At 45.4% G+C, this 16,256-nt stretch overlaps 1 protein-coding gene across 1 annotated transcript in view; it reads left to right on the forward strand.

Moving 5' to 3' along the window:
• Nucleotides 1-11,480, forward strand: part of Dpm1 (Dolichyl-phosphate mannosyltransferase subunit 1) — a 30,575-nt gene extending 19,095 nt beyond the window's left edge. The window contains exons 7-8 of the mRNA XM_077678855.1: nucleotides 1,361-1,475; nucleotides 11,211-11,480. Of these exons, the coding sequence (XP_077534981.1) occupies nucleotides 1,361-1,475; nucleotides 11,211-11,315 (220 nt within the window). The 3' untranslated portion in view covers nucleotides 11,316-11,480. The remainder of the gene's footprint in view (nucleotides 1-1,360; nucleotides 1,476-11,210) is intronic.
• Nucleotides 11,481-16,256: the final 4,776 nt, after the last annotated feature.

Here is a 16,256-nt window from a genome sequence, read left to right on the forward strand (position 1 = left end):
TAGAAAGGAAAGAATAGGCAAAAGAAGGGGGGGTGGGGTTCCACTGTGGTTGGGATTACCGCACACGAAACACAACACAAACACAGGTCTGGCATCATGCTGCACCTGGGAAACAAACGTTGACGAGAATGATGGACTGACTAGGTGAGGCTGCGATGTGATAAGCTGTCCATGGTCTCGGAGTTTGCTGGGTGCAGATTCAAGCAAAAAAGCGAGTACTGGCTAGTGGGAGCTTACACTCGACAGCTCCACACAGCGGAGTGCTCATCTCAAGAAGCGGACACCCAGGGCTGCGATATGTGGTCGAATACAGTACTGAAACTCGCACAGTTCTTTTGATTAAAATAGACGTGGGTTTAATTTTTGCGATAGCAAAATAAAAGTAGCATTAAAAACAAAATTTAAGCACAAAATTCAAAAAGAGCTCACAATGAAGCTTACAGCTTGTGGCTTGTGCGCGAAACCAGACATTAACGAAAGGTCCCAACAGATGGCGCACCGGCAGTGCAAATGTGGGAACATTGAATTAAATTCAACGAACCTCTTATGCGTTATTCTTGGGAACACCGAGACAGGAGGGGAACAGCATGAGATGTGGCTGAGAGAGACAGGAGAGGAAATTATATGGCAGGGGCAGCAGAGGACTAACACCTTTCAACGACAATTGCAGTAAGGCGAGCAGATGCATGGCCAACTTTTTTAAATTGCAAGTGCTCCTTTAAGGCGTAATAGAAAACTAAATCTCGGATGCTGTGGTGACTCCGTGGCTAAGGCGTGTTGCTGCTGGGTCCCAGGATATGGGTTCGATCCCAGCCATGGTGGCTCTTTTTGTAGGCAAGAAGCAGAAACGCCCATGTGTCTAGATTTAGGCGCATGTTAAAGATTTTTGGGTGGTTGAAATCAGTCTGAAGCCCTCCGCCACGGCACGCCTCATAAGGTGTAGCTTTGGAGCGGTAAACCCCACAACTTGACTTTCGTCCGTGTGGCCACAAGCTTGCTGTTCGTTACGTTTGGCGCTGTTTTGTTGCCTCTCAAAACTGCAGCAGTAACGTAGATTTCACATTGATTTGAGGCAGTATTCTTTTGACGCCAGTAGTTGCAGAAAGGCACCTTGGCATCTTCACAAAGTGAACCAATGAAGTTTCTTCAAATAGTAACTTTCACTGTTTCTTTAAGGCAATGAAATACAAACTTTCACTGCTTCTTTAAGGCAAATAATAGAAAACTAATTAGCGCTGCTTTAGTGTGTGCGTAACTCCAGCATACTCAATATTGCTGCCTAGGATTTTCTTCTTTTTTCCAGAACAATCTACAGCGAAACTTTAATTGGCTGCTGTTTGCCCCCCTCCTTTACACACAGGTTGTACAAGAAGGACGTCTTGCAGAAACTGGTGGAGAGCTGCACTTCCAAGGGCTACGTCTTCCAGATGGAAATGATCGCCCGTGCCAGGCAGTTTGGCTGTACCATTGGCGAGGTGAGCGCTGGAGAAAGAAGAAATTTTTCTGGCTAAAATGCCCAAGCTTACGTCTCTGTGGGCTACTAACCAATGGAAAAGTGAAATTGGGCAGCAGTAGCAACCTGGGCCGCTTTTTCCACATGGTACTTGCATACAAATAGCTGTGGACTGCACAAACAGTCTCTGACGACTGAATCAGCATGTCAAACTGCTTTGTTGGTATCTGGGTTTTTGAAGCTATTGGCTTTCAGTTCAGTTCAGTTTTATTTCCGTAGAGGCTCCCATCAGGGAGTAATTACATAAGGGGCGGGCCAAAGCATGTCAGATGTGAACAAGTTAACAGTTTGAAAGGGGAGTATTCAGTTTTGAAAATTTCATCTGACGAAATAAAGATGATTTCTTGCAGAAGGCCATTGCAGTCACAAGCTATTGCAGTCACGAGAAGCAATAAAAGTGGTAGTCGATTCCGGATACATCGAACTCCAAGGGGATCGCAAAATAGTTCAATACAGTCATACCTCGTCACTACGAACCCCACATTAATGAATTTCTCAAATTTGTGAATATTTTAAGAATCTCAGCCAGAATTCCTACCTATATTATCAATGTAAGAATATTTCAGAACTACGAATTTCAATTCAGCACATATTTCAAAATAACGCACATAATTTATTTTCCCCATTATAATCGAGGAACATCAGTGTTCTGAATTCGGCTACAAGTAACAGCGTCACAACTCTCGCATGAAACAGAAACTGCTGTTTCTCTGTGTACTCCCCGGAGTGCAGTAGCTATCATCATCACCATGTCGAGTGCCAACAGTAAGGTGGCTAGAATGGAACTAGCGACAAAGCAAAGAAGAAGTGAGAGCAGTCGTCGTCTTTAGTGACGACAGTGACACGAAGCAAGACGACTGTGGTTCACCAAACACAGAAGATGAGATCGTGTCGAACGTTGATGTTTTAGTGCACATGAACAAACTTCGCACTTTCATTGCTCGGTGCATGACATACCCGATGAGGTATTGTGAGGTGAAATGCGTAGAGGCATTCCTAGTCGGTCGTGCGTGCTGCACACACGAGAAGGAAATAACCAATTTCTTTAAGTAAAGTAGCTTTAAAGTGAGCGCAGCATTTTTATTTGAGAGTTTGCCTGTCTGCACATGCGTCTACTGCTAACGTACATCATTTTCATTTCTAGGTTTGGGCACTGGCTTATAACTGCCAGTTTTTTATTACAAAAGTATTTCAAAATAAATGAATGATTTTCACTGGCCCTGCATGATTCATTATATTGAGATTTGACTGTATACTGATAATTCTAAATAAAAAAATATGCCCAGCAGAAGCTTACCTGATAACTCCAAACATCACTGAGAGCTTTCCAAGATTGGGACAAGCAGTAGCTACAATTTATTCCACAAAGCATGGAAAACGTGACACAGTGCAACGAGCACCGCACTTTATTTAGCCTGAAAAATGTCCATACGCTTCACTTCCTTTTTCTGTGTCATAAAATTCTTCAAACTGTCTTCAAGATTATAACCGGTGTCTACTGCGCCACAAGAGCAGCGAATGACACTGAATGCTGACGCAAGTTCAACTTCAGTAAACAGTTGGGAACATCGTAAAGTTTACTAGTAGGTTCCACTCTGGTGGCGACGTCCACCATGACACCCGCATTATTGCAATCCTCCACAGCCTGCACGTTGTTATCAGCCCTTTTGTTGTGTGCTGATTTGTCATCCAAGATGTCACATGGGAATGCTGGCAGCTTTTTAAATTCACTCTAGAGGCACCCAAAGCTGTTATCATCCAAGTTCGAACACCTCTCGTCTGTAGCCACCATACAGCTGCCTTGTGGAACCAACTTCAGAAGCACACACATGACACACTCCAGGACATCTGGGCTTTGCTGCCTTTGCTGTACATAAGCTTTATTGTGCTGTTTCATGCTCAAAAGCACAGTGAACAATTTCGAATGCCCTCTGCAGCTGACGACTTCTTGTCGCTGGCCTCCACCCATCGAATTATGTCCGCCTTCCTCACTCCAAATCCAAATTCTTCCATTTTTTCACAACCATGGCTGTGGAACGCGTGACACAGTGCTGCAAACAAAGCAAACATGCACTACGCTACACCAGTCTCCCTGCGCCATCAGAGCCACCGCTGGGTCACCACTCAAGCGTGCAGGAACCGAACCAGCCACCTTAACAAATGCCTTATGTCAGTTTCCCTTCCTCGTTTATTGCTTTTCACACCCAGTCACTCCCCGAGTTCTCGTTGCCATATGGCTATACCCATGCTGGCGCAGCAAGCAGGTAGCCCCTTAAACGCTGCAACGCCGCCTTCTTGGCACCAGGTGTGGCAGAGCGTGCGAGAAGCCATGATCATCATTGCCTCAACCCCGTCAGGAGTGCGCATTTGCAGGAGCACTTGCCAGGTAACGTTCGAAATAAATTAAGTTTGTTGGTGAATTGGAGTTCAATATGCACGTGCAAGGGCCCTATCCTTTTACAATGAAATTTCGATTATAGGAATCTTGCGGGACCGCGAAAAATATTCATATCACCCCAAATTCATATGGACCAAAAGAGACCCAAAAACTAAGCACAAAAACAAAGTTTTCGTTTGTTTCTTTTCTTACTTTTGCGTGAAGAAATCCAAGATGTTTTTCTGCTTTTTTTTAACCTCCATGTCGCCGAGCGGTCTTTTCTGAAGCGCGTAAAACTTGGCACTCATCTCCTTAGTGGCAGTGCCCAAGCTCATTGCACACCGCAAGACGTCAAAGGCACGTAAGGTTTCGCTTGTTGATGGTGCTAGTTCACTTCTGCCGCTAGTTCACTTCTGGTGCTTGTTGTCGCTTTCCAACTACTGCTCCGGCTCTTTCATCTTGTTGACGATGTCGTCGATCGTCTGGACACCGCGATTGGCAAGATCGCTGTCGACGGTGATGAAATCGTGCGCCAAGCATTGCATGCCGTGCTGGTCTTATTCTTCAATAGCCAGTAGATCTTCTAACTGTGGTGAGGCTGTCATAGTGGTGCGATTATAGAAAGAAGCCCCGCCTCATCTGCATTAAATATGTCCTTCGTTTCGTACTCCAATGGAAGCGCCGGCAGAGCATCGGCTATCCATTCGCTCACCACTGAGTTTCCCACCTTCTTTCTTTCGCTGCACACGATTTTGTATACAAGGCCATGCCACTGCTTGAAATGGTGAACCCACCAACCGGAGGCCTGAAAGTTTCCCATTCCAAGCAAAAGGGCAACATCGTTGGCTTTCTTCTGGAGCACTTTTCCACCGGTGTTCACTCCAGCCACAGCCGCTTCCTTAAACCATGTCAGGATGATGTCTTCAAGTGTGACATGCTGGGCTGCATTGGCCTGCTTGACGTTCTCGCCGAAGTGCTGCACGTTTTGCAGAATCATGTTCCGTTGCCCAACAATGGTGCACAATGTCGACTGCGGCAGGCCGAGTTCTTTTGCCGAGTCGCTGCGCTTCCTTTTCGGTTCACTGTCGGCTTTATTCAGAATGTCCAGCTTCTCTTGAAGGAAAGAACTTTCCTTTTGCGCGACACAGCTGACAGCAGCCTGGTTTATTTGGTTGGAAGAAGCCCATTGACAGCAAAGACCTCGCACACGTGTGTCAGCAGAAGAACATCCACCGTGAGCAGACGGCAGCAACAATGAGGAGTAGCGGATTTTGAAGGCGCAGTCTCCCACCCAAGACCAATGAGACACGAGCGACTGAGTGACATCAAGGCATTCTTCTCCCCAGCAGCACGGCCGCATTAGTGAGCTAGAAACATCATGCTCACACAACAGCCCGGCCGTTCCCGGAAAAAGAAGGTCCCTTTCATTTGGCCTGCACTTCCTGCGTGAGTTCAGAGTTAGTTTAGCCAGTTCAGTGCAGGCTCCGCCACTGCAGAACCGGTCGTGCGCTTTTGTCGTCTCCTGTACCTTCTCCCTGAGAAGTGCAGGGAAAGCCGTGAACTCATCCTGCACTCTCTGCACTGTCGGTAAATCGAGGAGAAAAGTGCAGGCGCTACATGCTGCCCTAGAAAATAAAAGAGCCGGGTGCTGCACTACCTCAATGAGTGCAGCGAGTGCAGCCAAATCGAAGACACCTACAGTGACAAAGAGGGGAGAGAGAGCCCTTACGTTGCCGGCTCGTTCGTATTATCGGCCAGGCAGTGCAGGTCCGTTCGCAGCAGCCGAGATTATTCCCATTTAAAAGATGTAATGTCTTTCGCCAGGACTTCCCAGAAATTTGTATCATCCCGAAATTTGTATCACCGAAAATCGTATCATTGAGGTTCCACTGTATATGCAGTAATTTGATATTTCTTGGTTCTATATATCCAGGTTGGACTTTGTTATTTAGAGTCCACATTTATAGTCCCATACAGCAATACCACTTACAACGATGAATTTGATTATGGCACCATCAGCTTCACCGTATGTTATAATGGTAAAATAAACTGCTTATCTCAGTGGTCATTTTTCACATTATCAGTTTTAGCAGTATGAGCCACAGTCTTACAGTAGGGGCCAAGTTAAATTCCAATCATTGAAATCCTTTGAGGAATCACGGGTGCATTGCGTGCATGATGATGCACGTTTTTTAATATGAAAGAGGTTTCACCCCAACGTTTTCATTATTTTTGCCCTCGTAAAAAGCTAATGACAGTTGTTTTCTCTGAGCCATGCGAGCCATGAAGGTAAAGACCTCGTTACTGCCCTTTCTTATTTATTTATTTTATTTATTTAAATACTGCGGGCCATGAATGGGCCTAAGCAGGAGTGGTGGTGTTACATTTTGGTAAGACCAGTTACACAATTACTATAGCAGGTAAAAAAAAAACGTGTGAACAAGGCAGTACAAACTTATTCGGTACATATGTGAAAATTCTTTTTTTTATTTTAGAAATCAAACATTTCATCAATACATTTCAACATTCTACTGGAAGAAAGAATTTCAGGGGGGAGATAGTTCCAGTTGGTTATAGTCCTGGGAAAAAAGGAATACTTAAATGTGTTAGTGCGCACCGAGATAGGCGTGAACTTAGCGGAATGATAGTGCCTCATGGGACGTGATGATAGCGGAGTGAGTAAGGCCGATGCATCAAGTCGTGAACTTCCTTGTGCTGAATGGAAAAGAAATTTTAGCCTGGCTATTTTTCTTCGAGATTCCAGTGTTGGGATTTTGTTAATTTTCATTAGATTGGCTGGGGAGTCGAGACAGCGATAGCGATTGTATATAAAGTGTTACCTGCTGCTGCCAGCTGGCCCAGCATATAGGATGAGCAGGAAGCATTGTATAATGCATTTTAACACCGAAGCTGTTGAGCAAATTGTTTGTGTATGGTGTCCGCAGTTGAAACTATCACGAAAATGCCGAGCACGTACACTCGTGCTTCGAGCACACATTCGTCAAGCTAACCATACCCACTTAGGGAGATTGTCCGATACTGGCCAAAAAAAAAAAAAAAGAATGCAGTATTTGTTGCGTGCCTCGAGCGCATGTTCGTCAAGTCAAGCATACCACTTAGAGCGATTGGCCAACATTGACCACAAAAAAACTCCACCGTTCGCCGTATTGTGGCGACACTTGCTCGGAATGAGAAAGGCACGTTTAGTGTGCTCGTGAGTGCATGCCTCGCGCAGTAAATAAAAAGAAAAAAAATGGGCACACATTCGTAAAGCCAAGCATACCCACATAATGAGACTGGCCAACATTGCCCCCCAAAAAACTCCAGCGTTTGCCTAGTTTAAGTGTGTGTGTCCTGTTTGTTCGTTTGTTCGTGGAAGAAGACCCCCCCTTGAGTTGTCCACGATTGCAGCCGATTTGCTTCTTCATTGCCATTATAGCAACAGAGATGGAGTAAAGGTCATTGCGGCAGCGAAGAAGAAGCAAAGCGGCTGTAATCGTGGACTTAAACCGTTGTGATGATCGTGAAGGTTGTGTACAGCTTCGCTACCTTCAAGTCTTAAGTGTTAGAGTGAGCTTCCTGCATTTTGAGATAAAAAGAACATCACAGTACTGTGTTGTTGTAGCTGGATGAACTGTACCCTTTAGGCTGCTCTTAATCTCTCAGATTTAAAAAAATACTAATTCAGTAATAGGGAATGTGCCTACATTTAAAAGAGAAAAAGAGAAAAGGAAGTCATGGTGTTATGTGGTTACTTCCTCCTAGCTGAAAGGCATTAGCCTTTTATGTGTGCTCTCTTGAGTTGTCTTGCACACACACTGCCCTAGTCAGCGTGGCGAGCACAGTCACTTTCCCGTTTTTGTTAGATGTTTTGTAAAAACCATGATATGCATAGAAAATTATCTTTTTCTGCCCATTCTGGTGATTACAATTATTGGTTATACATACTAATATAGGGGCTTTTTGCTGGCACTTCAGTATTGTTGCAGAGTGGGTTAGACTCTACTTGAATGTTTATACAGGGCGTTGCAACAATAAACGAGTGTCCTCATTACAAAGTGCTGGCTTTTTCACATAAAAATTTTGCATGTTTACAATTTGTGGCTACCCTTCTAAAAATAACACAAATAGTCCAGTCTAGCTCACTTATAATGGTATTCTAGTGCAAAGAAAATTCCATTGTTAAAACCGATAATTGTTATGAGCGGGTTTGAAAAAAAAGGCAAAACAGAGATCAAAACATGTTTTCGCATGCACATGCTACTACTTATTTGCAGATAAGAAGCCATAGTCGGTCAGCTTTGTTTGCTTCATGCGAAGCTGGTGCACATCTTTTTCAAGAGAATCTAGGTGTTCCATATAGTTGACTGAACGAAACAAAATCTCTGGGGGTCTGTAACATGCGTTGGGCCTCCTGCGAAGCCACTACCTAATATGGCTTTTCAACCGCGCCGTCATTGCCACCCCTGTCTGCAACACGTATCCGCGCAATGATCACCTCTTCAGTGAGGCACTCGGACGTTTTCAAAACGTTGGCCCTGACGTCCCTTCCACGGAAAAAAAACCGCAATAGTTAATTAAGAGGCACCCTGCCAAACTCAAAGCGGTGCACACACAACAGGCAAATTCGCGAGTGAGCAAGTGCGAACAGGCGTGGGGATGAGGCCAAAGCGGTGGCACCAAGAGGGGGTTTGGGAGGAAAAACCCTCCTCCTCTTCCCTCGTAGTAACTCAGTCAACTCATTTTCTGAGAGTTGGAAGGTCTACTCACAGAAAGGCGGTGGCAGTTCGCATTTTTGGTGGGATTCGGGCGTTCTTGTTATTTTGAAGCTGCTTGATTTAACCAGATTCAATCGTTATATCTGATAGCATGGCACTGGAGCACACTCATCAGTTTATTTTAGCATAAAACGCATACAAAAGTGGATGGTGCTATCGTTGTTCATCTTTATATTCGATATATTGTTATAAATGGTATCGTTATAAGTGGGCTCGACTGTAGCGCAATGGTTTCTTAGCATTTGATTTGAACCAGTTTTCGTCTATAGGAGAAAAGCTGGCCAAATAAGTTTTTCCTGTATGTGGATGCATGTAAAAAATACAAAAAGCTTTATCTGTTCCCATACACGCAAACAGGTTTTATTATAGTACGGGCCATTGCAATGGCCTCTGTAATTTTAGAAAAAAATAGCCAACAGAACGCAACCTTCGTGCAAAGTTTGAGCAGAATCAAGCCTAAACATTTCTGCAAACTACATTTTCAAAGAGAATCATTTACTGTTTCAACATCCTATATACAGTTGAATTGTGAAACATGGGAACAAAAGTAAAATACAGTTGTGTTTCTGAAAATTGGTGAATGTAGGCTTTGGTACGTTTTAGATATGACAAATTGAGGCCTTCAGCTGGTTTCGTGCGTGACTTTACCTTTGTGTGCTTCGGTAATCTCTTAAGTTTGTGTTGCTACACTATTCTTTCAATAATGATGATTGTTATGAGAGCTTGTTTTAACACCGAAGCTGTTGAGGAAATCGTTTGTGTATGGTGTCCTCAGTTAAAAATACCGAGAAAATGCCGCATGCTCGTGCACGTGTGCCTCGAGCGCACGTTCGTCAAGCCAAGTACACCCACTTAGCGAGACTGGCCAACACTGGCCACAAAAGAACTCCAGCGTTCGCCGTATTGTGGCAACACTTGCTCGGAACGGAAAACTTGCGTCATAGCGTACGCCCCTCGTTAGTTCGTTTTCGTGTGCATGCGCTCTGTACCGTAGAAGACTTGAATGTCGAAGCTGCTGTAGTTGATCATTGACTCCTGTGCATGCCTGGCCTATGCGGATAGTTCGCACTGCCAAGGGGGAAGAGGCCACGCTGCTTCGAGAGGCTCGGCAAGCAAAGCATCTGCTAGAGACGATAAGTCTCGCTTGCTGAGTGGCATACGAAAACATCGGCCCAGACGTCGAGCTCACTCTGGCCTTGCTCAACATAAGGTCGTTGAAATGCCATGCCGCCAACGTCAACCACAACACCACAACGATACTAAAGCTCAACTTTGTGTCCCTCAGTGATGAACTGCAACAGTTTCGCCATTCAAGGCTTGCGCGTGTGTGCAAGCTTCCGTGAATTTTTTTCTGGCTGCAATTTTCGGCTTTTATTTCTTGAGCATAATAAAAGGGCTGTGTATTCTAATGAAATATTGTTATCAAACAAATTTATTTCGGATCTTCTTGTATATTCCCGAGTTTGCGCTACCTAAGAAAGCATTTAAAACATCTAAAAAAACAAAAACAAGCAAAAGAAGCTTCTCAGTAGTGTCGGTTCATCTATTCCAGCTAAATGTTTCATTGATCAAGATAGGGATACTGCTTGATAGGTGATACAATCGTAGATGAGTATGACACGCAGAGTTATCGCAGGGAACATTTCAGTGTGGTGTTGCAGTGTCTAAGGCAGTGTGCTGCTGAGCCCAAGGACGTGGGTTCGGCCTTGGCCACAGCGGCCAGTTTTTAGATGGAGGTGAAAAGTGATAACGCTCCTGTATTGAGATTTTGACACATGTTAAAAACCCGCGAGTGATCGAAATTGATCCACTCATAGCCTAAATGTAACTTGTACCCATTGAATGCCCAAAAATTTTAGATGCGAAGCATCTCAGGCTCGGGGCTGTGTCCCTCCCTCCCTTGTTGTGGTTGTCCACTGTCCGCACCCCCACTGCGCATGCCTGGCCAGGCACCGCTGATGATGATTGTGGCAGGATGCCCCTAGGGATTGGCCAACCAAAGAATCCATCACAAGATAGCTTCGCGTTCAACCACCGTCGACATCTTCCCGTAGGGGAACACTGAGTAGTATGCGAGGCATTCCTCCTCTCCTCTCCTCTCCGGGATTGCGCAACGAATGGCAACACCTGCGGCTCCGCGCACGTTAATGCGAAGCAGCGCAGGGTTAGAGTCGCGAAGGTAGCAGCTGCATACTCCGCTGGGGCCACTGTAGCTCCGCAGTATAAATGACGCGCGTGCGCGCTCCGCTTCCCTCATTCTCCTCCCGCAACGCCGCGATCGAACTGAGAACTAATGGGAACTTGAGTCGACCCCATGGCTGCTTCGCATCTACTCAGGGTTCCCCTACGGGAAGATGGTGAAATTTTTTGTTCCTACATGTTGACTTTTATATGTGTGCAGTTTCCTTCTGTTTGTAGTGTGGGAGTGTGCGTAGGGGAAAAATAACTACACATTTTTTGAGACAGCAAGCTGGCAACAACGCTGGTTCTGATGCATAGCTGGAGGGCTTCATGTGGCCAAACTTTCTTGCCCCGCTTGCAGGTCCCAATCAGCTTTGTGGATCGTTTCTACGGGGAATCCAAGATGGGCAGCAACGAGATTGTCCAGTTTGCCAAGGGGCTGCTCTACCTGTTCGCAACCACGTGATGAACTGTGCACTCCCGGGCGCATCCCATCTATTCACACGTGCATGAACCATGCCCAATGTGTCCGTCTGTGCTCTGCTGGCACAGTCACAGTGCTCACTCTCTTCTTGAATAATTTTTCTGACAATTATGTGTACTTTTGTGGCGAGATAAACGGTAAAAGTGATGCAAATGTTTGTGTGTGCTTTTTGAGGGCAGAGAACGTTGCAGGAGGGATAACTTCACGTTGAACTTATTATACTAAGAAAGGAGTGGCGATGCACATTTGACTTCTGGAACAGCAGTTTTAATGTGTCTGGGGCCTTATATGCGTACCTGCCAACTCTCCCAATTTGCCCGGGAGACTCCCGATTTTTTTACCCGTCCTCTATGGAAACTGTCATAAATCTCCCGAAAAACTGCCACAGCCGCACAACGAAAAACAAAAAAACACGTCAAGAAGCACCGGCGCATCATATTGCCATAATTATTTGAGTAGCCAAGCGAAGTCAGTGGAGGTCGTATCCAGGCCATTTGAGATCAGTGAGCGTGTAGCCATTGCCAAGACCTTTCCTTGTACTGCTGCTACTCTCCCCCAATTTCTAGCCTTCCCAGTGCTTTAGTCACGTGACCGGTTAATTTTGCGGTGACGCGTGGTGGGAAGCGGCAGTGTAAGCAAAAACGTGCTCAGCCGTGACGCCAATTCTACTATCGCTGCCCAGAGCATCGCTACTTCCGCGGCCTCGAGCATCATTTGCCTTGGAAACTAGGCGCAGGTCGCTCTCTCATTAAGATATGGTGTGGGACACGACCGGGGATCGTGTACCACTTTACGCGACCCCCACTCACCTTACACGACATGTGGCATAACAGGCATCCCCTTCATTCCCATTGTAAAACGGGCGATTCGTTTGGAATTAAAAAAATACAGGTGGCGATGGTGTAGGGCTATTTTTATATAGCTCCGTTGACAACATGACTTTGTTGAAGCCAAATAAGTATTTGTTTTGTCCATGTTCTTTGCCTTCCCGGAAAGTCAAGTACTTGTGATTTTGCATGCTTGAGCATGCGACGTGAGCGCAGCGCATGGCTGGAATGCTTCATTCGACAACTAAGTACCTGAACTTCGTTCGCATTGCTGGGCCGTGCTATGAGATATCGTACCCCTGACAAGTTTTTCAAGAAAGCAAAGTCTGCCACAGGGAAGCATGTGCAAAATCATCAGCAGGTGGGCTAGCTGGGCAGTCGCAGTGTACCCTGCTTTTCCTAATTGTAAACAAATGCAATTTCGAATGTGTTTGGTTTGCAGAATTATTGTAGCCCAGAAATCAATGCTGATATCGTAAGCTAAAAATATCACAAAAGCTCCAACCCTCACCCCAACTTGCGGTCAACATCCCCCAATTTCCGAGGTCGCCAGGTTTGTAGGTATGTATATGAAAAAGGTACAGGACTTCTGTGGTATGGTTTACCATATTTGCACGATTCTAGCACGCCCCTGACTGTAACGTGCTTGCAAGTTTGGGGCAAAAAGAGTTTTACAATAATTTGAATGTGATTCTACCGTACAGTTGTAAATATGACATCAAGTACACGGCAGAAGGCTTTTTATTTAACGCACGCAACGGGGCAGCAAAAATACCTTCTGCTTCATAAACTTGCTTATCCGGCTCCAGCTCGCATTAAAGCCAAAGCGGGGAACGCTGAAAGTCGATTTTTGCTTTGCAGACCAAATTTTATGGCTACTTATAGCGAAAAAGGGTGCGCGCTAGAATCGTGCAAATGCGGTATGTTTGTCGTATTGCCATTCTATTCACAGGCCTAGAAGTTGCTTGCACGCTTGTTTCGGCTTTCCCACTTAGCTTTTGAGCTGTGTGACATTGCAATCTTAAACGCAGTAGGTGTGCAGAGAACACAACGGTACGTTTGGCTTCACTGCAAAGCCAACCATTTACACCCCTGCCCCCAAGTTTGACAAAAAAAAGAAAGAAAGCAAAAGCCCCATGTTCGTGGATTGTTATGAAACCAAAACCTTGTCTATTGGGCATTCATGTTTCAAAGACACAGTTTGTCCTGAAAAGGTTTCTTTCTACTCTGGCAGTTCTTTTTGCAAAAAGTCCTACCGTGCTTAGTAGGCTTGAAGTTCATGCTTTCCTGGTATGATTATTTGCCAACCAGAGATGGTACCAAACCAGGAGAAAACCTGTCCTGTAAGTATAAACAAGCATGGATCCCTAATCTAAATCAAGCGTGCCCCCTGTAAAGCCGCTGCATTGTTGTCGAGACCTTCAAAGGATTCTCAGTTCCTAACCTCTTGTGCCCCAATGTGGGATATGCTCAATAATGCACAATAATGCGGTGCTAGCACTCACTGATGCTCCTTTGCAGTGCATCGCCCCACTGCAACTGCTCTGTACATTTGAATCTCCAGCTTACTATAATGAACACCCTATTACTCCATGTCAAACCCAGAATACTGGTCTTCACCTGGTGCATCAATATGATCTGATCTGATCTGATCAAGCTCAGCCAAGGCCAAGCCAATGCCTTGCGGAATTGCGGAGTGAAAGTATTTAATTGCTTATTCATTCTAAGAGGAGGAGTGTAGAGAGGGGGATTGGGAAAAACAGTAAGGGTGCACGTCATCAGATTATGATACAAGGATGCACTGGCTGCATCCACATTCACTGCGGGTTCGCGCCCACATGGTCAACTTCGTTGAGGAGCATCTGTGTTTGATCGTTTCGTGCAATTATGCACGTGTTTACTGTGTGATTCTAGCGCAAAAACCAAACTGCAGCAAATTTTTTTTAATCATGTCTGCCTGATGGACCTCTCCATATTCAGAGACAACACACTTCTACCTATCTTCCGCGATGAAGTTTTGGACGTCTGTATAATTTTCACGTGCTTGTTGCTATGTGAACCTGTAATCACGCGGCATTCCATTACACATGTCTCGTGCTCCCCAGCCCCAGCAGAAGTCTGTGGTCATGCTTGTCTCCTCAGTAATGCCTTGGGTACCGTTCACTTCATCTAGCTTGTTTGAGGTCTGTCAACACCTGGGGCATTTTCAATGATTCCTTGCCAACTGTAATGTAAAATCGCAACTGCTGCACTGCAAACACCCATATCATGTTCCAACAATTTAAACTCAACTGGCTGGTGTTCGCATTCTCAAAGTGGAGCTGGATAAACCCCATCAGGTGACAAAGAGTAACAAAGTTACTATCAGTTACTATCAGCTGACACAGATTACTACCCGGTATTCGTGCTTTATTTTTCTGGTGTGGTTGGTGGTTACGCTCTCAAGCAACACACAAATAGAGGAGCGGGCTGTGCGAGGTGAAATTGAAACCGTCAAAATAAAACCAAGCACCGTCAACCGGCCGCCACCTCCTTCATTCTATGAAGGAGGTGGCAAGAGAATGTGATAGACAAGAGATACTACTTAGGGTGGAATTTCCTTTGATCATGTGCAGTTCAGCATGGGATCGACATATACATTGTTCATAAGCTATGAATCGCTATTAGAAATAATTTTGGGGCCAATACAAAAGGTAGGATAGAGACATTGTGAACCGACAGCTCGGAAGGCTTTTTTGGTACCACTTTGGTGCTGCTCCAAGGTAGCCACGTAGGATCACTTTGTATAACACTATTGGCAGACTCTTTCATTGCCAGCTGCTTGTTTTGCTACTGCTTTCTTGGCGGTTGTGCCCCGGGCATTTATCTTGCACTGGATAATGCTGGCAACTTGCTGGCTAGTTGCCAGCAACTAGAGCAACTTGCTGGCTGAGGAATCCCCAGTTGATGCGTGCACCATGTTCTCTGCACTTGAAGGTTGGTGGCACTTGGAACTGTGACGAGAGAGATTGCCACCTTGAACGTGTCTCGTCACATCTCGTATTGCTCGACGCACTCAACACGGCTCATAATTCTGAAAAATCAGCAACTACACCAAGCCCACTGACCCCCTCAAAAAATGCCATCCGCAAGTTCATTTCAACCCACGCATGCCACAATGAAAGCTTTGCGTTGTGACGATTCCCATTTGTGTGGGGGACAAGTGGTGATATTTTTGCACTAGATTTATGTGCCCCTTATGTGCCAAGTTTGATTTCACATAAAAAGAAAAACCTGTGCACTTTGAAAGGCTTTAGAAAGAGACCGCTTTGTTGCTTTAAAAGCTGACATGGCATCGTTGTCTCAGTGGCTATGAAATCGCCGTCAACAATATCCACTACACGTTCCTAGATTTAAAAAGCTGATTAGTGAATTTTGTAGCATAAGCTACACTGGCCGAGGTTGAGCAGTTTCGCGTGGACCTTGATCGAAGGGCTGTGCTGCGTAAGCGCGAGGAGCATTGGATTTGATTGGATTGAATTTGGAATTGGATTTGATTGGATTGAATTAAATTGGATTGTATTCAATCCAATCCGATCGGAGTACGGGTGTATAGAGAATTGGGTCTGCACATTCGCCGGTATGGTCCTTCTAGAGGAGTGACGTCATAGCCGCGGCAGACGCAGTGGCGCCGGCGCGTGCCCAGCTGTGCGCCTCCGTTGCGCGGTAGCCAAGTCATACGCTGCGCCGGAGTCGCTTGATAGCCGTTTCGCGTGGCTCCTGGAGAGCCGTGCTGCGCATGCGCGAGGAGCAGTGACTGGACTGGATTAGATTGGATTGGAAATCGTTTTAGCAGCAGTACGCATGATAATCAGCTAACCCAGACTACGAGGAAACCTAAGAATAACCAGCTGAACCTTAGCTCACGCTACGTATATCCTGGTATGGCCGAGCTAAGCCACTGCTATTTTTTTTTTGTTCCTTAACCATGTAACTTTCATCTTTCTTATAATCATTGACGTCCGCTGAACTTCCCAGCTTGCTCTTTGAAGGAGCCATGAAGACAAAATACAGCCTTATTTAATTTGAATTAACCATGCACGGTAACTTAGCTCCA

Source organism: Haemaphysalis longicornis, unplaced genomic scaffold, assembly GCF_048455015.1.
Source record: "Haemaphysalis longicornis isolate Haplotype H1 unplaced genomic scaffold, Haemaphysalis longicornis Haplotype H1 scaffold_7, whole genome shotgun sequence".
In the NCBI taxonomy this organism is placed as follows: domain Eukaryota; kingdom Metazoa; phylum Arthropoda; class Arachnida; order Ixodida; family Ixodidae; genus Haemaphysalis; species Haemaphysalis longicornis.